Source organism: Poromitra crassiceps (genome assembly GCF_964638095.1).
Source record: "Poromitra crassiceps genome assembly, chromosome: 4".
NCBI classification, from domain to species: domain Eukaryota; kingdom Metazoa; phylum Chordata; class Actinopteri; order Beryciformes; family Melamphaidae; genus Poromitra; species Poromitra crassiceps.
This window is the reverse complement of record NC_139626.1, coordinates 6,481,299-6,509,289: the sequence shown is the minus strand read 5'-3', so window position 1 is coordinate 6,509,289 and position 27,991 is coordinate 6,481,299. Positions and strand designations below refer to the sequence as shown.

The 27,991-nt window shown below is 45.7% G+C and overlaps 2 protein-coding genes across 2 annotated transcripts in view; one reads left to right on the top strand and one right to left on the bottom strand.

The window, feature by feature from the left end:
- Nucleotides 1-27,991, bottom strand: part of LOC310775455 (ankyrin-3-like) — a gene marked incomplete at its 5' end in the record, with an annotated part of 180,317 nt that overhangs the window by 129,702 nt on the left and 22,624 nt on the right. The gene's annotated exons all lie outside the window — the stretch shown is intronic.
- On the top strand, nt 445-25,752 carry LOC310774854 (microfibril-associated glycoprotein 4-like; the record flags this gene model as incomplete). Its single annotated transcript, XM_083634986.1, has 5 exons — nt 445-564; nt 21,750-21,941; nt 22,476-22,572; nt 23,998-24,165; nt 24,909-25,752. The coding sequence occupies 5 exons, from the start codon at nt 445-447 to the stop codon at nt 25,157-25,159; spliced, it is 828 nt and encodes a 275-aa protein (XP_083491112.1). The 3' UTR covers nt 25,160-25,752.

Below are 27,991 nucleotides of genomic sequence, written 5' to 3'. Positions count from 1 at the left end.
AGCGCGCTGCCCCCCGAGCAGCCAGGCATGAAGTCAATGCAAGTTGTGAGCGGGGGGGAGGGCAGCGCTGAGGAAAAGAGAGTGCTGCTGGTGTGAGTGTGGCACGGCTCCGTGAAGCGCTGCTTCAGCGCTGCTTCTGAGATGCCTATGGTGTGAACCAGGGCTTAGCTTGCTGTTCAAGAATGATATAACTATGACACAACTTGTGTGGAAGATGAAAACAAATTAGAAATATAAATTATTATATTTAAAAATGCTAAATATGCTGCGTGTGTTTTTTAAATAAAGGTAAAAACAAGACCACGAGGGTCTGTGGTGTGGTGTGGTGTGCTCTGCAGTGTTTTAGAACAGCTGAGGCATTCGTAAGGCACAATGCCAAGCCTTTACATTGGAATGGGGCACCACCACCCTGTGTTCATAACTCTAAAGAGATGATTCTAATTCATGTCAGAGTTCAGCACCACACTGGGCACTCTGGCCAGGAAGTACTGTACTGTTGGGCCAGCAGAGAACATGTCAGAGTTCAGCACCACACTGGGCACTCTGGCCAGGAAGTACTGTACTGTTGGGCCAGCAGAGAACCTCCACTGTTTAGGCGGGCTCAACTTGACACCAAGGTGGCTGCTGTGGCACCAACGTTATATTAACAGCGCCGGACAGACTATCAGGTTGAAGATGTACTCGGCAGAAGATATCTGTGTCATTGTTGTTGCATCTTGTGCCTCGTCACAGCTGAGATCCCAGCAGAGTTCATGAATGATTCTGGTTTTGGTGTTTTGTTCTGAAGGATTGGTGGTAGGGTTCTCTTCTTCTTGAAACGTGCAAAGATGTGAAACTATGGACAGGCAGTATTATTAGCTCCAGTTTGACTGAGAGGAGAGGAGAGGAAGGGGAACACTGCAACATCAGGAGCCAAGACCTTCACATGTACAGGCTGCTTCCTTCAACTAGGGCTGAGAGTGTGCTCACTTTCTCCATGCTTGTCTGGTTTGGTCACACAACCACTCAGGACAAGACTCGGCTGGAAAGAGTAGTACGCCGAGCAGCTAAAATGATCGGCTGTAGTCTCCCCTCACTGTCATCACTTTACTCAAAAAAGAATAATCAGGAAGGCTGACAAAATCATTGCAGACCATTCTCATCCGGCTCACCACCTATTTAACCTCCTCCCATCAGGCAGGAGATACAGGAGTATGAAGAGTAGAACATCTCGCTTCAGAGATAGCACCTACCTCCAAGCCATAAGGCACTTGAATTTGCACTGACACATTACCGTTGTCACTTTAAACTGTATGCACCTTAAACTGTATGCACTTTCTACTGTATATGCTGTAGCTGACAACTGTTCCTGTATGTTTCCTGTCGCTGGCTGCTATGTTTTTTGTTCGTCTCTGAGAGTGAACCAAGACAAATTCCTATCAACTTTTGTTGACATGGCAATAAAATCTTTGAATCTTGAATCTTGAAGCTCAAGGCTTCTGTGCCACAGATATTCTGCTACTGTAGGTTGAGGTTCCCACATGACAACAGTACCAATATATTCACAAGCCGGACTCAATTCTTGTTTGGTTTTCAGGCGAGATAGATAGGTAGTACATAGAGAGAGAGAGAGAGAGAGAGAGAGAGAGAGAGAGAGAGAGAAGCTTTTGACTACCAGTGTGCATACATGCACACATGCACGCACACGCACGCACGCACACACACACACACACACACACGCACACGCACACACACACACACTCACACTCACACTCACACACACACATACCATAGGAATGTTACTGATAAGAGCCCATGGGATAAGACTATGAACTTACGAGAGACTACAGATTCCCCATTCAAAAATAATCTATGTTCAATGTTCTATTTGGTTGAAGATGGCCAACACAATGTATTATCATTTAATGCCACTGTAATGGAAAAGCACATTGAGAAAGTGCAGAGACTTTGAACACAATACTCATTTTTCATAACATTATACCTAAATTCTTTGGCAGCTATTGTAGGGTACACTGCATTTTCACATATACATTAGCTTTTGTGCAACTATTTTTGTTTTATTTTTATCGCTGTTTCAGCATAATATTTGTTGAAATCACCCCCTTAACTAACATTGTCTTTGCAAAGACTTTCTTTTTAATGGTTGTAATCATTGACTGTATGGGTGTGATATTAATTAAGTGCTGACTCCGCCCGCCCGCGCCAGGTTCAGTGTCCGCCGTTAGAAATGACAAGTAAACCCTATCCTGCTGCTCTCCAGGAGGAGAGGAGGGGCTGCACTGAAGCGCTGTGTGTGTCAGACAGACAGAGAGAAGGAGAGAGACATAACACTTGTTTGATTATTATTTTTAAATGACTGGACTTTTTAAATAGGCACTACATTTTATAAACACTGCTTTGTCTGATGTCTGTTTTTATTGTATGTATTAATGTATGTGTGTTTTTAATGTGGAAATGTATTCTTGAGCTGCACTTTATGGAGCCTGTCAAAAGGAGAATTTATGTCACTGTGTGACAGACAATAAAGCTATCTTGAATCTTGAATCTTGAAAATCCGGCAGCAGCCGCACCAATTTGTTGGCAAATCCAAATGGGATTCAACACATTAACATTGCTTCTCATTGATCAGGAAAAAGTCACCAGATTTGTGAATTAAAGTCACCAGGGGGGGTCTGAAAGTAGCTAAATAATCAATATAGCAACAAAGTCGCCAAGTTGGCCACACAGGCTGCAAGGATTGCTACTTACTTCTCGCACGAGGTATTTGATCCTGCCATACATTACAGATGGCATGTGTCGATGTGTGTTGTATCTGTCTCACACACTTTGTAATAGTAAATAGTTCCACACGGCCCAGATGTTTTAGCTGTGTTTGCATGCGACCAGTGACGCCCACTCTGTCATCAATCAATCATCAATCATCAATGTGTTTTGACAATCGGCACATATTGCATTATCCGATCTCATATTTAGGCTGAATATCAGTCGATTCCGATCGCTGGCCGATCGATTGGAGCGCCCCCCATAATCAGCACACTCGCACGCACGCACGCACACACACACACGCACACGCGCACACACGCACACACACACGCACACACACACACACACACACACACACACACACACACGCACACTCGCACGCACGCACGCACACACGCACACGCACACGCGCACACACGCACACACACGCGCACACACACACACACACACACACACACACACACACACGGCTAACAGGCTCAGGCTGAATAACTGAGTGGTAATGTAATGATATGGCCATACAGTCTGAATATTAGGCTAACCCAAAGTCATGATTTTAACTTTTTGTTATTTTATTTGTTATTGTTATTTGAACGTTTCACTCCTCTCCTCCTCGTCTCTTGCTGGGACAGAAGGGATGGGAGGTGCAGGGATAGATAGAGGACATTTCTCTCTAGGCGAGCAGGGAGAATGCAGTGGCCCTGATGTAAAGGTCAGCGCTCACAAGGTGTCACACTGGCAGAGCTGCCAGACAATATTTGCAAGTGACAGCACTTTAGAGTTCTTTGGGAACGATGTGGAGGTGATCGTTGTCTAGTTTGCTCTCTCTGTAACTGCTGAACAAGTTAAACAAAATATGTAAACTAGAGTGGAGTGTGTGACTCTCAACATGAAAGCTGAATGTGAATGTGCATTATCACATGCCTACTACCTGCGTAATGTGTGTAGTGTGTGTAGTGTGTGTAGTGTGTGTACTCCCTGACACATGCTTCAACTGGCTGAACATAGAGACAGTCCGCATGTCTGGGAACGCCCACAAAATGTTAAACGGCTGGAGTGCGAGTGGGGTAAAACCGCCCATATATCTCATGGGCTGACTCACCAAAAGACGGTGCTGCGGCTCTAAACTACATGTTTGGGGGTTCTAGAGCAGAACACAAGACGTCTGTTCAGATGTGCGTTTACTGCGGTGGTTAAATCTCAGATCGTGTCTGCCTGGGCTGGGCTATCAGCTAAATTCTAACTTTGCTGAATGGAGAGAACGGGGGTTTTTACCCCACCCTGACCACGCCCCCAGCTAGGCTGAGCCAGCTAACCCAGCGTCTATGACGAGACGTGGCCTCAACCTATCTGTACTGACGTGGGCTTCATTGTCTCATAACAAACCAAGGCACAAGGTTTTCCCACGAGCACCAGGAAGGAACCCTGAAAGCTGTTGTTCCTCGAATGGCCACTAGAGGCAGGGCTCAGATTAGTCCCGTCGTTCCCGTTCACCCCCATGTTAAAATGCCCCACTTTGTAACAGCGATTAAGCATTTTTACAGCCTGGTCCTTAACACAGTTTTGGTCTATATAGCTAATTTCACCTTTTCATAACAACTGTAGGGGGATCATTTTTTATATATTCTCGCTTGCCAGACTCGCCCAGCAGCAAAGGGGCTGGGAGAGTCTGGCTGGGGACGCTTTCTATTGTGGACTAGAGGGGGAAAATGCTGTTTACAGCCATCCACCCAACGTACCATGCAGGCTGCTGCATTACATAATCCACATCAATCGTTTTCAGCGTGTAGCAACTAGGGGTCGACCGATTATCGGTTTGGCCGATTATTATGGCCGATATTCAGCATTTTGCCGATTATCTGTATCGGCATTTTCATTGGCTGTTTGCCGATATAATAAATTAATTAAAAAATGCGCTATTGGCTCAGAATGCAGCTCTAACAGCCTGTGTGTTTCTCTGTGTTGCTGCTCTGTGTTGCTGCTGTGCAAATGTCCTGCCCACAGCGCTATCTGATTGGTGAGTATTAGCCTATCAGAGGGCTTCTCAGATGAAATCCGAGCTGCCTTGTGCCTTCATTCAACAGCGTGCCGTGTGGGTCTGTGCAGCGCAGCGGACTGACTGACAGTCCGCAGTCCGCAGCAGGCTGCCAAGCTTGCAATAAAGTGAATAAACATCATAGTTATCTAGGCTGACATTGCATAAACACCACAATCGTCTGATCTATCATTCTTATTAGTAGATGATTCGTATGAAGCGCTCCCTGGCTGCATGGCATGCAGTGCAAATTAAGCGTGGAGATATGGTAGGTTTGATAGAAGCGTGAGTTGAAATCCGCCGAATGCACTTTCTTGCAGTGATAAGTGACCATCTGTCCCGCTTTGTGCAGGACTGCGCCGCATTTTCAACACTTTTCACGCGTCCCGCAAATTGAGACGATGTCCCGCATTTGCGCGAGGCAGAGAGAGAGGGAGAGCTAGATAAAGAGAGGGAGAGAGAGAGAGACGAGAGAGCACACGGCACACGGCTTGCACAAAGTGGCCTGCTCGTTAACGTCACTTAACCATCTGCAGCTGTGTGAGAGAGAGAGATGAGACTGGGATCACGGCTCTGCTCGTGACACTACTGTCTGCAGCCATGAGTAGGCATGCAAATATAGGCTACTTAACCATAAAATAGGATACCAACAGCATAAAACTCTCCAATGCTGTTTTAGCAGAATTGAAGACAGCCTCAAATATTTCTCAACAGCATCCTGTCTTTGAGATGTCATTTGCAGATATTTAGTCTCTACACTGCTACAAAGGACATTTATAAATTCCATAAGCTGCTCTAATTAATGTTTTGTTCAAATGAACCTGTAATGTAGCCTAGGCTACTACAGTTACAGTATGGTTCTACTTCAGTATAAGATATAGTAGGCTACATTGTTCTACTAGAAAAGTCTGACTAACTTTATATGGTTGGAAACATGTCGTCTTTCATATCTGAACAGAAGCCATGAATCCCATCCCATATCAGCAACCTGTCCTGTTTTATTGGAGCCTACACACTGTAGTCAGATGTGTTGCTTTCTTACTGTATTTACCGGTTTGATTTGTGGCTGTGTGAACACAAACGAACCAAGGCACAAATGCAACAATTGTATAAATTAAGCCCCTGAATCCAACCAAAGCCAAACGACCTAGAGGTGTGAATACACCCTTGTCTCCACAGTTGATGTTCCCAAGTCTCCACTAGAGTGAGCATACACATGGAAATGGGAACAGGTTATAGGTTGTGACACACACAAACACACACACACACACACAGATCAACACTTTAATGTGAATATTTTCAATTAATATTGCAGTTAGATAAACTGAGGAAAATGCATTTCCACAACGAGTTGTGTTATTTAAAATTTTGACACCAAGATTTTTATTTTTACTGCAAATGTATATCGGTTCCAAATATCGGCTATCGGTCATTTTGATTACCAATAATCGATATCGGTATCGGCCCTGAAAAACTGATATCGGTCGATCCCTAGTAGCAACGAGCTAGCGGCTAGCGCTGCTGTTGTTATTGTTTCAAAGGCAGCGGCGCAGGCATTTGAGCTCGGCAGATTCAACACGTACAGCAGCAGAGGCATACAGATTCAACACGGGGGGCGTGGAAAGGAAATCCAAATATGGTCGCAGCCACAGTCAGAGCGGGTCGGAGCCAATGCAGAGCTTGCAGGGAGCGGAATGGGATTCCCATCCGGCACCGACTGAAATGGTTGGCACCAATGAGAGAGCTACGTCCACCATGCTGCTTCCACCCAGTCACACTATTTTCGCACGCACACACACACACACACACACACACACACACACACACACACACACACACACACACACACACACACACACAGACAAGAGTGTTTCCCATTCAGATGGCCAAGGTAAATATTTGTTTTGGCATCATTGTATGTGCTGTGATGCATGGAGCTGGTGGTTCTATCAGGATCGAATGCTGACAAGCGATGAAAGCTTCCCAGTGAACTACAATGACCACAATTCATTGCAGTTGTGACGCAGCGAATCTGTGCTCCTTTGAGTTGCGGTGTGTCTGTGCTGCTGACACAAACTGAACGGAGAAACAGTCTGAAACATATCGCCTCCATAATCAGACGGAAGTATAACAATCAGCTAATGTTGCAATGCCATTAGCTGAGACTAGATTTAGAGACCTACAGTGTGCAGTACGAGTGCTTGAGAAAATATGAATCACTGGACTCGCTGAGTGAAATGTCAATAACAAGTCGTTAATAACTGGCCCCCTTCCCCCGACATCACATCGCCAATGTAAACGGACAATCTGTGGGAAACACTGCATACACACGTACACAAATACACTCACGTACACGCAAACACACACACAGACCAGACACAACTTAATCCCTTCGAAAAATTTAAATGATTAAGTATGTTTTGTTTGGATCATGATAACCTACCCAGAATAACAAATGGCAATCAGCATCATGTCTAACACTCTTTTTTTTTAAACTCAGATTCCATGATCAGACCCTGTACTGTACCTGTACTGTATCTGTACTGTATCTTGTACGGCAGGAGTTTCTAAACAGCTTCTCTTGGCCAGTGGAGCTAAAGTGCGACAGCGATGCATCAAGCAAGGCTACTCTGTATGCTGCAGCTAAACACAACTGATTTTTGAACTAGGCTGCCCAAAACAGCAACAAAAACCCCGTGAAATGTACATTCTCCCTGGCATTCACTACTACAGACATGCAGAAAAGATCCTATGGGATTTGCTTTCATTAAATACAGTGGGAGCCATTATGGAGCCAGCTCTCAACCAATACTGCTGTCATCAGTACAGCACCCACATAACATGTAACAGAATCAGAATACTAAAAGTATATAAATTATTATAAATATACAAGCTATTAAGAAACGAATCATATTTAAATCTACATGGAGGGGATCAATTGTGATCCTGCAGTGGATCCACAAGATTAGGATGGATAAGAAATGGTGCACTGCTGTGCTCTCACCATTAAACTTTAACTGGCTGCCATATCATAGCTGCCATGCTGTTCCCTCTGCCACCATCCGCCTGGACTGTATTCATTACCATGCTAACGCTAGGCACTTGGACTGTATTCATTACCATGCTAACACTAGGCACTTGGACTGTATTCATTACCATGCTAACGCTAGGCACTTGGACTGTATTCATTACCATGCTAACGCTAGGCACTTGGACTGTATTCATTACCATGCTAACACCAGGCACTTGGACTGTATTCATTACCATGCTAACACCAGGCACTTGGACTGTATTACCATGCTAATGCTAGGCACTTAGACTGTATTCATTACCATGCTAACGCTAGGCACTTGGACTGTATTCATTACCATGCTAACGCTAGGCACTTGGACTGTATTCATTACCATGCTAACACCAGGCACTTGGACTGTATTACCATGCTAACGCTAGGCACTTGGACTCTATTCATTACCATGCTAACGCTAGGCACTTGGACTGTATTCATTACCATGCTAACGCTAGGCACTTGGACTGTATTCATTACCATGCTAACGCTAGGCACTTGGACTGTATTCATTACCGTGCTAACGCTAGGCACTTGGACTGTATTACCGTGCTAACGCTAGGCACTTGGACTGTATTACCATGCTAACGCTAGGCACTTGGACTGTATTCATTACCATGCTAACGCTAGGTACTTGGACTGTATTCATTACCATGCTAACGCTAAGCACTTGGACTGTATTACCATGCTAACGCTAGGCACTTGGACTGTATTATCATGCTAACGCTAGGCAATTGGACTGTATTCATTACCATGCTAACACCAGGCACTTGGACTGTATTCATTACCATGCTAACGCTAGGCACTTGGACTGTATTCATTACCATGCTAACGCTAGGCACTTGGACTGTATTACCATGCTAACGCTAGGCACTTGGACTGTATTCATTACCATGCTAACGCTAGGCACTTGGACTGTATTACCATGCTAACGCTAGGCACTTGGACTGTATTACCATGCTAACGCTAGGCACTTTGGCTGTATTCATTACCATGCTAAAGCTAGGCACTTGGGCTGTATTCATTACCGTGCTAACGCTAGACACTTGGACTGTATTCATTCCCATGCTAACACTAGGCACTTGGGCTGTATTCATTACCATGCTAACGCTAGGCACTTGGAGTGGACTGTATTCATTACCATGCTAACGCTAGGCACTTGGAGTGGACTGTATTCAATACCATGCTAACGCTAGGCACTTGGACTGTATTCATTACCATGCTAACGCTAGGCACTTGGGCTGTATTCATTACCATGCTAACACCAGGCACTTGGGCTGTATTCATTACCATGCTAACACCAGGCACTTGGACTGTATTCATTACCATGCTAACACCAGGCACTTGGACTGTATTAATTACGATGCTAACACCAGGCAGTTGGACTGTATTCATTACCATGCTAACGCTAGGCACTTGGGCTGTATTCATTACCATGCTAACGCCAGGCACTTGGACTGTATTCATTACCATGCTAACGCTAGGCACTTGGACTGTATTCATTACCATGCTAACGCTAGGCACTTGGACTGTATTCATTACCATGCTAACGCTAGGCACTTGGACTGTATTACCATGCTAACGCCAGGCACTTGGGCTGTATTCATTACCATGCTAACACCAGACACTTGGACTGTATTCATTACCATGCTAATGCTAGGCACTTGGACTGTATTCATTACCATGCTAACGCTAGGCACTTGGACTGTATTACCATGCTAACACCAGGCACTTGGCCTGTATTCATTACCATGCTAACACCAGACACTTGGACTGTATTCATTACCATGCTAATGCTAGGCACTTGGACTGTATTCATTACCATGCTAACGCTAGGCACTTGGGCTGTATTCATTACCATGCTAACGCTAGGCACTTGGAGTGGACTGTATTCATTACCGTGCTAACGCTAGGCACTTGGACTGTATTCATTACCGTGCTAACGCTAGGCACTTGGACTGTATTCATTACCATGCTAACGCTAGGCACTTGGACTGTATTCATTACCATGCTAACGCTAGGCACTTGGAGTGGACTGTATTCATTACCGTGCTAACGCTAGGCACTTGGGCTGTATTCATTACCATGCTAACGCCAGGCACTTGGGCTGTATTCATTACCATGCTAACGCTAGGCACTTGGACTGTATTCATTACCGTGCTAACGCTAGGCACTTGGACTGTATTCATTACCATGCTAACGCTAGGCACTTGGACTGTATTCATTACCATGCTAACGCTAGGCACTTGGACTGTATTCATTACCATGCTAACGCTAGGCACTTGGACTGTATTCATTACCATGCTAACGCTAGGCACTTGGACTGTATTCATTACCATGCTAACGCTAGGCACTTGGACTGTATTCATTACCATGCTAACGCTAGGCACTTGGACTGTATTCATTACCATGCTAACGCCAGGCACTTGCCACCTTGGTTGGTGTGAGCCGGGAATGCGGGTGTCACTATGCTCCGATTACCACTACACTATTTTTGTGTCCACCACCACGTTACATTTAGAGTTGTATGTATACTACTGTACCAAACAGATAAGTGGGGACAATTAGAACATGTGAAAAAGTACTTTCATTAGACATCAAATTCGACTCAAATCCAATTTAGTATACTGTGCTGCGACTCATTTACCTGACTCAATCTGTATTGCGCCTGTTCTGATACAGTAGCTCTGACCTATCTGGCACTCGTTGCAGGTCACACAAGCAAACAAACAAACTAAAATCTCTTAAATTTGCAAATTCCCAGGTGGGATACTGTACATACATACCTCCTGCCTGGGTCCTGTGGTAAACCAGAGATGTGCTAGTCAGCAAAGAAAAGGGGAATCTCACCAAGTCAAGGCAGATTTGGGGGTTTTAGGATTTACAAGGGCTCATGACATCTAAATTTAGTGGCATACATAAATATATATATATGGCATATATATATAAATCAGTATAGTTTGAGTTTCTGCCCCTCTCTCTCTCCTTCTCGACCTTAAATTCCCGTGATTATCTCTCCCCTATCTGTCTCTGCCTCCTGCTCTGTCCCACTGGCTCACACACACAAACACAAACACTACAGCATGCAGCACCCTGTCCAAGGTCAGGTGCTCCATTCATGAGTTTAGTTCACCTAAAACATGCACCTGTACAGCATCCACATAGCACGCAGTAAGAGGCTAGACTGAATAATACACTGTTATGTTATGCATGAGAGTCCAAACACTTATGCATACTAACAAAAACACAGGGGCGCACACACACACACACACACACACACACACACACACACACACACACCACACTGCAGCAGAGTGGTGCAGTCAGGCCGAGTTGCTGCTGCTACCCGTCCCATCAACGACCCCCCCCCCTACCGCCACCGCCATAACTGTCCCACCTCATCCAACGGTGCCCCGTCTCTGGACCGCTGACCACAGCTAAAATCCTACTGGCAAAAACCCTCTCAAATCCACGGTCATGTTAGCAGCAGCGCCGTGACGGAGTTCAGAGCTCTGCACGAAGGAGAGAGCATGGAGACTTACTTCTGCCAGACAGTCGGCTGCCTCCTCCACTGCCATGTTTCTCAGCCCGCAGCTGAACGTGTGAAACCTGAGCACTCACTTACTGTAGCTAGCCCTAGCCCTGGAAGCTGGGGAGGGCTGGGAGGGTGGGGGGAGTTACAGAGAGAGAGAGAGAGGGGGGGGGGGGAGAGAGAGAGGGGGGAGAGACAGAGAGAGAGAAAGGGGGAGAGAGAGAGAGAGAGAGAGAGGGGGGGAGAGAGAGAGGGGGGAGAGACAGAGAGAGAGAGGGGGGGGGAGAGAGAGAGGGGGGGGGACAGAGAGCTAGAGACGGGAAGGGGGTGTCTTTGTGAGAAAAACAGAGGGAGAGAGACAGGGTTAATGGAAGACAGAGTTGACGAGGAGGGTGTTTGTGTGTACTGTACTGTACTGTACTGTACTGTACGTGTGTGTGCGTGAGAGAGAGAGAGAGAGAGAGAGAGAGAGCGAGCTAGGGGCATTATGTCACAGCTAAAAATACCTGGCATGGAGAGAGAGAGAGAGAGAGAGAGAGAGAGAGAGAGAGAGAGAGAGAGACAGAGAGAGACAGAGAGAGAGAGAGAGAGAGAGACAGAGAGAGAGAGAGAGAGAGACAGAGAGAGAGAGAGAGAGAGTGCAGAGCTGGGAGGGGGGGACACACGAAGAGTTCTGGCGTTAATCTCAAACCAACCCTCTCTGGAGCAACAAGAGATCAGAGGACAACTACTGTGTGTGTGTGTGTGTGTGTGTGTGTGTGTGTGTGTGTGTGTGTGTGTGCTGTGTGTGTGCGTGCGTGCGTGTGTGTGTGTGTCACACACACCTGTTAACGGTACAAATACAGTGAAGACTTCTTGTCACAGCAGTATAAGCTGCTTTTAATTTTCCAACAGTCTTATTCCTGTTCAGAAGCACTCATTCATTCCTGCTCAAACCCCAACAAGAGAACTGCAAAGTTTTCTAAGCAAAACATGAAGACAAAATGGTAAAGTCACATATTTATTAGTCTTGCTGGCCAGCCTCCTCTCCCTTCCGTCCGAGGAGTCTGGCACCGCAGGTCTCCATAGTGGGATTGCGATGGGCGGCGCTTAGCGGCAGTGCCCTTGGAAAATAGTTTCAAACAATCCAACTTGTCGTTTTCAGTGTGTAGCAACGAGCTAGCGTGTAGGTTTCTGCCGTTAGCTTGCTAGCTAGCGTTGTTGTTTTCACTGAGGCGGCAGGGGACTATTTACAGCAACACACTCACTTACTGTACACACAATGACAGAGCTTCTTAAGCCGGGAGCGGAAATCCGGCAGCGTCTGAAAGCGACGCCTCCAATGGGAGAGCAGAGTAGAGCAGGGGAGGGTTTATCCCAGTTATGGAGACCTGCAGCGCCAGACTCCTCGGACGGAAGGGAGAGGAGGCTGGCCAGCGAGACTACATATTTATTAAACTTACATAGGGATCAACCTCATAGCTCGCCTCCTGCATCGTATAGGTTGTGTGCTTTTGGCAAACACAAGAAGCGTTGCAAATTTGGTTTTTGATAACGCTCTATTTTCACATTAGCTGATTAAATAACATTAGATTAAAAAAGTATATATTTGTGTGTTTTCCCCCTCCACCAATCATCATCATCATCATCATCATCATCATCATAACTAAAAGGGAGCAAGTGGGCTCTGCGATTTTTGACCCGGAAGTGATGTCACTCAACTGGAAGTGATGCCATCAGTGATGTCACTTGAGCAATTGCGACATCATCAGTGATGCAAAGTTGTGATCAGTGATCATCAGTGATGTCATCAGTGATGTCATAAGAGTAGGTGAGCCCGCACAGCGGTCGAGCTGCAGGGCGGGCGAGGTGATGTCATCAGTGAGTGATGTCATCAGTGATGCAAAGTTGAGCAATTGTGCGCTGCGCATGCCAACAGAGCAGGCGAGGCCACGCAGCAGCCGAGCTGCGTGTGCGAGCTGCAGGGCCAGCTCAGCAAGCTGCAGCGCGCGGCCTCGCCTAGGAATAGAACAAGATTCTCTAACACAGTGTGGTTCCCAAACTACTACAGGGGGTAAAAAGAAAATAAAAAAATGCGAAAAGAAATGAAACATTAAAATAAATATGCTCACGAGACACTAATTGCAACTCGTTCATTCATGTCTTATGTTATATTCTTCAAAAGGTGGGTTATCATTGATTCATATAGTTTTCTAAGTACTTGGATTCAGAAATCATGGAAAGGGGTAACTGAAGCCAAAAAAGTCTGAGAACCACTGCTCTAACACAATGCATATTTATTGTAGGAGGTATCTGCTGGACTTACCATATTAGACTCAGCCATCTCCACTGCTCTAACATGATGCATATTTACTGTAGGAGGTATCTGCTGGACTTACCATATTAGACTCAGCCATCTCCACTGCTCTAACATGATGCATATTTACTGTAGGAGGTATCTGCTGGACTTACCATATTAGACTCAGCCATCTCCACTGCTCTAACATGATGCATATTTAGGAGGTATCTGCTGGACTTACCATATTAGACTCAGCCATCTCCTAGTTCCTTAAGGTTGGGCCCACTACACCCGAAATAGGCTCCAGCCAGACTGTGATGCTTGGTTGTCAAAGAGCTCAGAGCTCTACACACGTAACGCTACAACAAGGAGCGGTGTCACACATGTGATATTGTTGTAGGGCTGAATGCCGGTGCGCATGTATATACCCCCCCCCCCCCCCCCCCCCGCCCACACACAGGGTCTGAAATGTGTCCCTGTGCACATCCTATTGTCTTCTAGCTTATCATGTCGTTCCGTTAGCAGAGCCAGTTAGCCAGAGCCAGGGTCACACACACACACACACACACACACAGACACACACACACACACACACAGACATAGACACAGACACACGCACACACACACACACACACACACACACACACACACAGACACAGGCGCACGCGCACGCACACACACACACACACACACACACACACACACACACACACACACACACACGAGGCCCAGGGTCCAGCAGGCAGATTAGCAGGATTTGGATGCTTCCTCAGATATTAAAGGGACAGATAGCATCAGTCAACTAGTTGGAAAGCAACCCAGTCAGTCAGTCAGGCGTAGGTCAGACGTAACCCAGTCAGTCAGGCGTAGGTCAGGAGTAACCCAGTCAGTCAGGCGTAGGTCAGGAGTAACCCAGTCAGTCAGGCGTAGGTCAGGAGTAACCCAGTCAGTCAGGCGTAGGTCAGGAGTAACCCAGTCAGTCAGGCGTAGGTCAGGAGTAACCCAGTCAGTCAGGCGTAGGTCAGGAGTAACCCAGTCAGTCAGGCGTAGGTCAGGAGTAACCCAGTCAGTCAGGCGTAGGTCAGGAGTAACCCAGTCAGTCAGGCGTAGGTCAGGAGTAACCCAGTCAGTCAGGCGTAGGTCAGGAGTAACCCAGTCAGTCAGGCGTAGGTCAGGCGTAGGTCAGGAGTAACCCAGTCAGGTAACCCAGTCAGTCAGGCGTAGGTCAGGAGTAACCCAGTCAGTCAGGCGTAGGTCAGGAGTAACCCAGTCAGTCAGGCGTAGGTCAGGCGTAGGTCAGGCGTAACCCAGTCAGGCGTAACCCAGTCAGGCGTAGGTCAGGCGTAGGTCAGGCGTAACCCAGTCAGGCGTAGGTCAGGCGTAACCCAGTCAGGCGTAGGTCAGGCGTAACCCAGTCAGGCGTAGGTCAGGCGTAACCCAGTCAGGCGTAGGTCAGGCGTAACCCAGTCAGGCATAGGTCAGGTGTAACCCAGTCAGGCGTAGGTCAGGCGTAACCCAGTCAGGTGTAGGTCAGGTGTAACCCAGTCAGGCATAGGTCAGGTGTAACCCAGTCAGGCGTAGGTCAGGCGTAACCCAGTCAGGCGTAGGTCAGGCGTAACCCAGTCAGGCGTAGGTCAGGCGTAACCCAGTCAGGCGTAGGTCAGGCGTAACCCAGTCAGGCGTAGGTCAGGTGTAACCCAGTCAGGCATAGGTCAGGTGTAACCCAGTCAGGCGTAGGTCAGGCGTAACCCAGTCAGGCGTAGGTCAGGCGTAACCCAGTCAGGCGTAGGTCAGGCGTAACCCAGTCAGGCATAGGTCAGGTGTAACCCAGTCAGGCGTAGGTCAGGCGTAACCCAGTCAGGCGTAGGTCAGGTGTAACCCAGTCAGGCATAGGTCAGGTGTAACCCAGTCAGGCGTAGGTCAGGCGTAACCCAGTCAGGCGTAGGTCAGGCGTAACCCAGTCAGGCGTAGGTCAGGCGTAACCCAGTCAGGCGTAGGTCAGGTGTAACCCAGTCAGGCATAGGTCAGGTGTAACCCAGTCAGGCGTAGGTCAGGCGTAACCCAGTCAGGCGTAGGTCAGGCGTAACCCAGTCAGGCATAGGTCAGGTGTAACCCAGTCAGGCGTAGGTCAGGCGTAACCCAGTCAGGCGTAGGTCAGGCGTAACCCAGTCAGGCGTAGGTCAGGCGTAACCCAGTCAGGCGTAGGTCAGGCGTAACCCAGTCAGGCGTAGGTCAGGCGTAACCCAGTCAGGCGTAGGTCAGGCGTAACCCAGTCAGGCGTAGGTCAGACGTAACCCAGTCAGGCGTAGGTCAGGCGTAACCCAGTCAGGCGTAGGTCAGGCGTAACCCAGTCAGGCGTAGGTCAGGCGTAACCCAGTCAGGCGTAGGTCAGGCGTAACCCAGTCAGGCGTAGGTCAGACGTAACCCAGTCAGGCGTAGGTCAGGCCTAACCCAGTCAGGCGTAGGTCAGGCGTAACCCAGTCAGGCGTAGGTCAGGTGTAACCCAGTCAGGCGTAGGTCAGGCGTAACCCAGTCAGGCGTAGGTCAGACGTAACCCAGTCAGGCGTAACCCAGTCAGACGTAACCCAGTCAGGCGTAGGTCAGGCGTAACCCAGTCAGGCGTAGGTCAGACGTAACCCAGTCAGGCGTAACCCAGTCAGGCGTAACCCAGTCAGACGTAACCCAGTCAGGCGTAACCCAGTCAGACATAACCCAGTCAGGCGTAGGTCAGGCGTAACCCAGTCAGGCGTAGGTCAGACGTAACCCAGTCAGGCGTAGGTCTGGCGTAACCCAGTCAGGCGTAGGTCAGGCGTAACCCAGTCAGGCGTAGGTCAGACGTAACCCAGTCAGGCGTAGGTCAGGCGTAACCCAGTCAGGCGTAGGTCAGGCGTAACCCAGTCAGGCGTAGGTCAGGTGTAACCCAGTCAGGCGTAGGTCAGACGTAACCCAGTCAGGCGTAGGTCAGGCGTAACCCAGTCAGGCGTAGGTCAGGCGTAACCCAGTCAGGCGTAGGTCAGGCGTAACCCAGTCAGGCGTAGGTCAGGCGTAACCCAGTCAGGCGTAGGTCAGGCGTAACCCAGTCAGGCGTAGGTCAGGCGTAACCCAGTCAGGCGTAGGTCAGGCGTAACCCAGTCAGGCGTAGGTCAGGCGTAACCCAGTCAGGCGTAGGTCAGGCGTAACCCAGTCAGGCGTAGGTCAGGCGTAACCCAGTCAGGCGTAGGTCAGGCGTAACCCAGTCAGGCGTAGGTCAGACGTAACCCAGTCAGGCGTAGGTCAGGCGTAACCCAGTCAGGCGTAGGTCAGGCGTAACCCAGTCAGGCGTAGGTCAGGCGTAACCCAGTCAGGCGTAGGTCAGGCGTAACCCAGTCAGGCGTAGGTCAGGCGTAACCCAGTCAGGCGTAGGTCAGGCGTAACCCAGTCAGGCGTAGGTCAGGCGTAACCCAGTCAGGCGTAGGTCAGGCGTAACCCAGTCAGGCGTAGGTCAGGCGTAACCCAGTCAGGCGTAACCCAGTCAGGCGTAGGTCAGGCGTAACCCAGTCAGGCGTAGGTCAGGCGTAACCCAGTCAGGCGTAGGTCAGGCGTAACCCAGCCAGGCGTAGGTCAGGCGTAACCCAGTCAGGCGTAGGTCAGGCGTAACCCAGTCAGGCGTAGGTCAGGCGTAACCCAGTCAGGCGTAGGTCAGGCGTAACCCAGTCAGGCGTAGGTCAGACGTAACCCAGTCAGGCGTAGGTCAGGCGTAACCCAGTCAGAAAATGAGCTAGTAATCAGTGAGAAAAGCCTAAAGGTAGCATGTTAAGTAAGCTGGTCAGAAAGTGAACTAGTCGGTAAGCAAGTTAGTCCCCAGTGTTCGAGTCAAAGTCCAAGTCTGAGTCAGCAGAGAAGGGTCCAAGCCAAGTCCCAGTTCAGTCCACATGACCTGAGTCACTGAACATGAGCGTGAATCAATCCACATGTAGGTGGAACACACGTGCCTGGCCAAGCATGGAATTAAATTAAGTTAAGTTAAGTTAAGTTAAGTTAAGTTAACATGTAGGTGGAACACACGTCCCTGGCCAAGCATGGAACTGAATAATGTCACGGTATTATAGCTATCAATACCTTGTGCCAAGTTTCCTGCATGTAGGAACCCCCTTCACCAAAACATGCAATATCCTGGTCGCTGAAGTGGTTCCTCCTCTGGTCGTTAGGGGCACCTGTTCGGAGGGAGGGGATCTCGTTGGAATAGCGTGATCCTCCCACGTGCTATGTCCTACCGGTGAAGCTTCCCCTGTCAGGTGAAAAGAAGCGGCTGGCTAACTGCCCATGTCTCGGAGGAAGCATGGAGCCAGTTTCGGCTCTCCCCAGATCGGCAGAGGGTGGAGCAGCAACCAGGATAAATAAATTAAAATGAGCACTAATGGGGGATAAAAATGGGATAAAGAAATCTGGAAAAACAAAACAAAAAACAAATGGCGCCGATTTCTGGATAAAGCCTACAAAAATAGGTCATCCCTGCGACACTATCGAATGATGGGAATGTGGGACTTTCCTTGGTAGTTTAAAATTACACAACAAATGAGAGAGAGAGAGAGAGAGAGAGAGAGAGAGAGAGATACTTTGAGAGAGCGAGAGAGAGAGAGAGATACTTTGAGAGAGAGAGAGAGAGAGAGAGAGAGAGTGAAAGAGAGAGGTATAAAAACTAGCCAGGAGAGAATAAACAAATTACTCACTCAACAAAATTCTAGTGTTGCAACATACAGGGGAGCACCCGGCCTACATTATAAAAGGAGTAAAGATCTTATTCTGGGGACACATCTGGCATATGAACACCACTCTGACCGGTAAGTTCAAACATGTTTACCTTCATATTTGTAAACTGATATTATACAGCACTATTTAAAAAAAAGAAAGCATTCAGCTGAGAAAAAGGCAAATTTCAAGCGTTTGTTTAATTTTAGTCTGCAGTAAGTACAGGCTTTTAGGAGACAGCTGAAACTGAATGACTTCTCTGTATTTGCTGAATTATATTGTTTCTCTTTTCAGGTTATCCATACTGCCTCTTCATCATAAAACACTTCAACAATCAACCACTGACAAAAGAATGATGGTACGTAACGAACCAACGCTGACGTTTTCTCATCGTCAGTGATGTCACATGGTATGCTTCTTTTTCCCCTCACAATTCTGACTTTAATCTGAGAATTCTGACTTTAATCTCAAAATTCTGACTTTATTTTCAGAATTCCGCCTTTATTCTCAGAATCCTGATTTAAAGTTATAATCTCAAACATTTTCATCTAAAATAATTAAAGTCACTATCTATCTGATAGTGAGCCCATTGACACTGTTTGGATCTCACATGCAATTACCACTCATCACCATAGGTGTCACGCAAGAGAACAAAACTGAAATCTTAGAGATTATCACTTTCACTTTATACTCGGAACTAAAACAAACAAACAAAACACAAGTGACCCTAATCAATAATCTAGTTTTAAATTGTGTGTGGTGTAAAAAAAAGAAAATATATATATATTTTTTTTTCAGGCGACCCTACAGTATTTGAATTTCAGGCGACCCCACTTAGGGTTGTGACCCTAAGGTTGGGAACCACTGCCCTAAGCAGTGCACATACAGTAGCAAAAAGCATTAGAGTACAGGGGGTGGGGGGGGGGGGGCAGAGCCTCCTGCTCCTGAGCAGGTAATAAGCCAAACAAGGTATCCAACTCTGTCCTAACACATGACATATTCACATTACCTGCTCTTGGATGAAATCAGATCAAGGGCTGCCTGCAACGATTATTTTCATTGTCGATTAATCTGTCGATTATATTCTCGATGTAGCAATTAGTTGTTTTTGTCTAGAACATGTCAGAAAATGCTGAAAAATGTCCATCAGTGGCTGCGTTTACATGGACCATTTATTCCCCTTTTCATTCGGAATTAACGTTCAATCCTATTAAAAGTTATCATGTAAACATCTGAAAAAACTTAAATCCGAATGAAAATGGCCAATCCGAATGAAAATTCAATCCGATGTAAGTGGCCGGTTGATTCCGTTTTTTATTCCGAATGAAACCATTTTCCGTTCATGTACACACTTTTTAGGAATTAAGTTCATTCCGGTCTTTCTGCGCATGCTCGCTCCCTTTTTCATCCACTGCTGTCTGGCCTTGCGAGTGGGAAAAGGCAATGGACTGAGGTACAGCGGTTTTCTACTGCCTCCCTTCTCCTCCTCAGCAGACGCAGAATAAGCAGTAGCATATTACTGTCGTGCTGCTGCTTAACACAAACGATCAAAATGAAACAGAAAAGTGCGGTGATAACGTTTTCTTCCATGTTGTTGCTGTTTCTAGCTCGTTGCTCGCACCGGTAAATCGCTGTCCGTTCTCAAGAAGAGCTATTCAGTTGGTTCATGAAATCGCTGGGCTGCGTGTCCTCCAGTGTTGCTCCTGGCCAATCCCGGCGCCACAGGGCGTGGTTATTGCTTATCCTATGTGGGGTTAGAAATCACGCAGCGCTGAGAACTCTGCTGAGTGTTTACTTCTGGTAAACGTAATGACGTTAACATCCTGTTTACGTTTATCCAATCAGAAGCCTTCCCAGCCCCAAACCTTACGATGACTCAAAAACATCAGATTAAAGTTTCTTTCATGTAACCACCTTTTCGGAATTAAGATTTTACATGTAAACTCGCAGGAAAAAACTTTACTTCTGAATGATTTCATTCGGAAGTTTTAATTCTGAATTAAAAGTCATCATGTAAACGTAGCCAGTGTTTCCCAAAGCCCAAGATGACATCCTCAAATTTTTGTCTACAACCCAAATATAAATATACTGTATTTAAATAATTCAGATTTAAGAATTTGCAAACGATTTAGGTTTTTCTCATGAAAAAACAACAACAGATGATCGATTATCAAAATAGTGATTAATTTAATAGTTGACAACTAATCGATTGATTAATTAATTAATTAATTAATTAATCAATGTGAAATTATCATTGCTACCCATCATTTGAACTGGCCAAAAGACTGATATGACACATTCAGTATGTAGTACTATAAACATAAGGTTGGAATGCTAGAACTTTGTTACCAAAATGAATCACATACTTATTGCTTGTCACAAGGAAGCTTTTGTGTGTGTGTGTGATCCATTTTGAGGAAAAGATTTTAGCCTCAAACTATAAATAATCTTGATATGCACATGCCTTGATTTGGATGTCATTGCACATATCCAGCAGCAGTATCTTAGGCCTAGACTGTTTGCACTGCCCACCCCAAGTGACACTGCCTGCCAAATGTTAGAAGGTCAATCTGAACTCTTTTGGCTACATTGGAGTGCAGCATGTTGTGCATACAGCTACACCATGTACTGTAGTACATACAGCTACACCATGTAGTACATACAGCTACACCATGTAGTACATACAGCTACACCATGTAGTACATACAGCTACACCATGTAGTACATACAGCTACACCATGTAGTACATACAGCTACACCATGTAGTACATACAGCTACACCATGTAGTACATACAGCTACACCATGTTGTGCATACAGCTACACCATGTAGTACATAAGACTGGCAAACATGTTCACCAATAAGCTACATAGTCATACTGTATCTAGGGTTGCGTACCAAAAAACAAGGTACCAATATGGTACCAGTACTTTTACAACCAATACTACCGGTACCGAATTGCAACCCAGATTTAGGTGCCTCATTTAGGTGCCATGCCGAGTGAGTGAAATTTCACTGCTGAGTGAAATATCCGCCCTCCGGTGCTCCGAAACGGACGCGGCACGCACCTTCACTAACATTCTAGGGCATAACACATACAATTATTGTTTGAAATCCTCTTTACAGCCTCTATAAATAAAAAAAATAGGTTTAAATATGTTTTAACTTTTTTTTAAAGTACCGTTTCAGGCACTGGTACCGTTTTAGAAGTATCGTTTTAGCACCGGTATCGAAAAATATGAAACGATAGCCATCCCTAGTCATATCCCATTTTTCTCTGTCTCCACTCTTTACAAACTTGATCTTTGACAGAAATCCGTTGATTTTCTCTTTTCAATATTTGCTACAGTTCAAAGTTGTGCTCGCAGTGCTGCTGCCAGTAGCAGTGTATCAGTCCCCTCGACCCATCGACTGTAGTGACGTGTACAGAGCGGGTTCAGGCCAGGGTGGAGTGTACACCATCTACCCAGCAGGGCCCACCTCTCCTGTCCAGGTTTACTGTGACATGAGCCACGAAGATGATACTGCGGAGAAATGGACGGTGAGAGTTGAACCTTCTTTAGTCAAACCTAAACCGCAGACATGAATCAGCTCAGATCTTTAGTTAAACCTCAGACATGAATCAGCTCAGATCTAGACAAGAAAGGCCAAGCAACATGATTTCCTTGCCAAAAATGAAGACGTGATTTCTGCAGGACCAGCACTGGGACCAGAATTATTCATTATTGAATTCATTATTCAAGTGATGATGAGTTTGCATCTTCAAAGACTTCAGACATGCTCTGCTCTACCGCATTCAGAGTAGAAATACAGCTGTATGCAAGAATAAGAAAATCTTGAAAGTGTATTTGAAAGTGATTTGATTCAAGGTCAATTTAAAGCTTTTAAATCAAATTTCCAGTGTGCAATTTAACTGTAAAGACCGAGTGCACAGTAATGCACATAGCATATTTTTGAATAACCCTTATGAATTAGGAATCTACAGTGAGAAATGTGGGGAAATACACCTTTTCTTGTCTCTTTCTTGGTCTCAAACGGTTCCCTTTTCTCTGTCTCTCATCTATCTAAAAACAAGGTCATTCAGAGGAGACAAGATGGCTCCGTGAACTTCTACAGGAAGTGGGATCAGTACAAAAGTGGTTTTGGCAGTGCTGCTGGAGAGTACTGGCTGGGTATGATAGAAATTGCTTATCAACTATAGAGGCCAGTGATTCCCAAAGTGTGGCCCGTGGAGGTGTGTTCTATAAAAAACTGAAATTTAAATATTGGGGGGGGGGGGAAAACCTCCCTTTTTTTCTTTTAATTACCACTGCGTCACTGAAACACATCTTTTGAAGTACCAATTACTTGGGAAATCCAACCAGCACACTGCTCGGAGGGCAATTATTCAAAGGAGATGTTTTTTGTTTTTTTTACATTCACCCGACTGGAGTAACTAATAGAGCTGGGTATTGGTTCAAATTTCAAGAATCGATTCGATTCCGATTCACAAGGTTGCGAATCGATTAATCCCGATTCGATTCGATTCGATTCGGATTCGATTAATTTCAATATCGATTTGGTTAGTGATACCAAAACGTGTTTTTTGAGCTGTAACCTGAATTACATGAATGTCCAGTTATGTAACACAGGGGTTCCCAACCTTTTTTGCGCCAAGTGGGGGGAAAAAGTTGCGGACCGGTTGTCAATTTTAATGGTTTTAGTTACACATATATTTACTCACCAGGTGGTTACAAAGGGTAAATAACAGCCTTTTCAGCTGTCAATAAAGACACTTTCACAATTATGCACAGTGATTTGATTTCAGCCTATATAATTTCTAAAAGTAGATATTAATGATCAAACATTTCCATGTATGTAGCCTACAGTATTTATGTTTTTGTTTCAACTACAAACATAAATAAACATCAACTACCACACACAGCATAATATTTTATCCCGTTTATTATTATTATTTATTTATTTTTATTTAAAAAAAAATCCATCTCTGGACATATGAATCGATATCAAAGGATTAAAATAAAAATCGATTAAAAATCGGAGAATCTATTTTTTTAACCCAGCCCTAGTAACTAACGTAAGATTCAGTCCAATATACGTTGGACTTGGCCTCTAGTGATTGGTTGAAATTCTCCTGGGGGGGATGCCGTCATAGAAATCTCACACTAGGAGATGGAAATGATGAGTGTTGACAATTCAGTCTGAATATCAGGCTCCATTCTGCCTGAATTTGTCTGAATCTTCTTTTCAGGAGCAGTCACTTGACTACTTGATAGGCCCTTTTCACAGCAACCGTTTTGAGGTGGTAAAGCAGGAAGTAAAGCAGATGTAACCAATAACATTAATGAGGGCCCTGGCACTGGAACACGTACACGGAATGGAACCATCATTAATGGTATTGGTTACACCTGGCTGCTTTACCACCTAAAAATGGTTGCTGTGAAAAGTGTCTATGGCAACTACATAACAATGGTGTAAAAAAAAGTCCCCCCCCGCCCCCCAATAAATAAATAAAATAAAATAAACATTTACTGTAGCTTCACAAGACTAATCACCGTTGTGATTGGATGACCACCGCCTCACTGTTCCTCTTCCAGGCCTGGAGACCATGCACCTGCTGAGCCAGGCCAAGAGCTATGAGCTGAGGGTGGACATGGAGGACTTTGACGGCCAGAAGGTCTTTGCCCACTACTCTTCCTTCTCTGTTGGTCCTGAGACAGATGGATACCAGCTAAACCTGGGAAGCTTCACAAAGGGAGCAGCAGGTGGGGACACTGTTTCAGCCTATCCACTGAGGCTCACACGGGGGTAATCTGTTATTTTTAAGAATAAAGTGTTTAGAGATACAAAATTATAAAAAAAAAAAAAAAAGCCATAGTAGAAAGTTCTACATTTTGGTTTATAATGTCAAAATGTTCAGTAGGTCTTCAGCTAACTGCTGCATCAAAGATGAAAAACAAAACCCAAGGCCCTCTTCATAGAAAAAAGATGAAAAAGGCTTTATTCCATTGGTTTGGTTGTAACATTGTACGTTTTTAAGCCGCTCTTTGAACAAGCCAATGGAATAATAAAGGCTTTTTAATCTTTGCCTGGGATTGAGTTTTTCTTCTTTGAGGCACACAATGATGATGGATAATTATTGAAAGTATTACATTATTATTATTATTGGGCTTCTGCAGGATATCTCAAAAAGTTCTGAATGGATTTGCACGAAACTTAGTAGAAAAGCAGATCATGGGCTAACTTAGAACTGATTAATATTGCACGCCCACTGGCCAAAAGGTGGCGTGGGAATGGGTGTGGCCAAACACAAGGAGGTATGCACTCTACCGAGTGCCCTCGAGTTTTACAGTACTTTTACCCTGAAGTGAGTGAACTTCAACTTTCGTTGAAGTTTACTCAGATCAGCGCTTTTACTTGAGTGAAATATTTTCAATATTCTCCCCCATGTTTTACTACACTGAATCATGTGTTGTGATTAATGATTTTTTTTCCGGTTATTCCTCAGGAGACTCTCTGAGTACTCACAATGGACAAAAATTCACCACCACTGACAAAGACCAAGACACGCATAGTTCAAACTGTGCCAGGTTGTGCTATGGAGGATTCTGGTATGCAGCTTGCCATAGTGCCAACCCCAACGGAATCTATACCTGGGGTCCCTCACCCATTGCAGTTGGCGTACAATGGGCTGGTTTCAAAGGCCTAGAATATTCTCTGAAAACCTTTATAATGAAGATCCGGCCACTTACTGGATAGAAATGGATCAAATTCGAAAGATCAGTATAGTCTCTATACAACATTTTAAAGGGATAGGCCACCTGAGTTTGGCTCATTCACCATATGCTCCCTACATAAACAAGAGACACACTGCCTTTACCGCCACTCTGTGCGCAGTATAGACCTTATTCGCTAACCCTGGCGGCACCATATTGTTGACATACCGTCCTGTGCGCACACAGCGCTGCAGCTGACAACTAGTAACAGCCTTATTGTCGTTTCTGTTCCATTACAAAATAGCGATGGTAATGACACCAATAAAAAACCCAGAGTTGTTGTTTGTATGCTGCTGTTAATGCCTGTAATAATAAACAAAAGAACGAGGTGAACAGACTTTGCTGTGAGGAGCTGTCAGAAAGTTTCACCTGTCTCTCCCAACTATCCACACATCTCCTGTGCTGCTGACGTATCCTCCGTCTCGCTCCCTTCACGTCTGTGGACGGTAGAGATAGAAACAAACCACGGGGACTTTATTGCTGTCATTACTACAGCCGTGTGTAACGCAGGTCACCATCCGAACACAATTGGAACGATACAGGTAACGCTAACGGCGGCTAGCTTCCTATAAACGCTGCTCCACATACATGTAGGCTGTCACTTGAAAGCTGCAGCGATATGTCGACAATATGGCGGCGGTGGGCGTGCCAGTACGTGAGTGACGTCAATCGAATAAGGTCTATAGAGCTAACAGTCGTCAAGTTAGTTCGATTGCCATAGAATAGAGGCTAATGGACAGCTGTTCAAAATCACCAAAAACACACATCTCACAGCGACAAAATACTAGGGGTGGGGGGGGAAATCGATACACCATAGTATCGCGATATTTGTTTTGCAGGCCATGCCATGGCAGGCCACCGGGCATCTGCCTGAAGCGCCCGATGTTGCAGTCCTCGCCTGCAGTGGCGTATTGAGTCCAGAGAAGCTTAATAATGTAGCCTACATTTTGGGCAAAAACAAAACAAAACACTGCATGTTTTACTTCCGGTGAGGTCAAGGAAAAGGTAGGAAAAGGAGTTAGACAATATATCGAAATAGCGCAATATTCAATATATCGCAATATCGGCGATATCGCAATATCGCAATACTATAGTATCGTGACTCAAGTATCGTTTTAGTATCGTATCGTGGGCATCTGGTGATTACCACCCCTACAAAATACATGTTGTGCTTCAGGTACTTACTCACCACACGATGAAATATGAATCCAACATGCGGAGAAATGATCTTTTTTAAGGTAAATACATAGCCGGAATTACTTTGTAAACATGGCTGCCCGGCATGCGCGCCATATAGAGGCTCTTTACAGCCAGACAAGGAAGTACTGTAACTCATTTACTCCGAAAATGACGTTTCACGTTAACTATAGGTTAATATTTAATCTCGTGGTGATGTATTTTGGCGCTGTGAGATGTGTGTTTTGGGTCATTTTGAACGGCTGTACCATAGTCTCCATTCTATGGCGATACTAACTAAACTGACTGTAGCTCACTGTATACTGCGCGGAGAGTGCCAGTAAAGGCAGTGTGTATCTCGTTTATGTAGGGGGGTTATTATGGCAAATGAGCGAAACTCCCGAAAAAGTGGCGTATCCCTTTAAGTACAGTAGGCTGGTCGCGGGGAATGTACTGTACTGTCATCTATGTATCCTACTGCTGTGATCGTTATCAAAGGAGGTTTGAAAAAGGACAAATAAATAAAAAAGAAATGTGTGAAGGCTGACAGCATTTTCCTCAAAGCAAGATACACAGGAATCAGGCCACTCCGTTTCTCAGGGCCTAAACCCGCTTCCACATTCTCATATCAGATGAGGCCAAAGATAGATGGATTATTACACACATTATTCTCCTTTGAAATGTTGCATATCAGTTTTTAAAGGTTAATATTGTCGAATGTCCCTTTTTCGATTGGTCAAAGCTGATGCCACAGAGTATCTCTCCTCTCCACATTCACAACATGATGAGCTTTGAATGTTTCTGCTAATAGGATATTTTTCTTTTTTATTAAAATGTCTTAGGGGACATTCAGACCAAAAGCGTTTTTGGAGCTGCCAGCGTCTTTCTGCAGTTCATTCTCTATGTAAGGACACGCTAGACGTCGTCCTCTTTTAATGAACGCACCTGGCGTTTCAGCGCTGGTGGCGTCTGTTGTTTTTGGAGGAGCGCTGTGGGCGTTTTAAAGCTGAAAAAAGTTCAACATTAGAGGAAAAGCGCCCTGCTCGTCTTTTTCACTCATCCTACCTTTTCTCCTCCCGAGGGATTTTCAACCTCCGCTGCTGCCAGAATTGGCAATAATCTGGCTTTCATGTTGACACTAGTGAACAACATCAAACAGACAAAACCAGCTGGTTACCGTCCTTGTGGTCGTTGTGTTCTGATCTGTACGGCACGCGACTACAGGGGAAAACAAACGGAGCGCAAAAAAAACGCTCCGTGCGCTGTGTTTTGTGCACAATGGAAGCGATTTCGACATGATTTTCATAGAGTTCTGACTGAAAAAAAAAAACGCTTTTGGTGTGAATGTCCCCTTATAGTTGGCATGTTCCCAGATGAATAGAGGAAAGGCAGAGGCACGTCCCTCTTCTTTCAAGGAGGGTGGGAGGAGCTCGACAAAAGGCTTCGTTCAAAGCATCACGTTTAAGAGTGAAATACCTCTACACACACACGCACACACACACACACACACACACACGCACACACACACACGCACGCACACGCACACGCACACACACGCACACACGCACACGCACACACACACGCACACGCACACACACACGCACACACACACACAATCCAGTTTAATGGTCTATGGTTT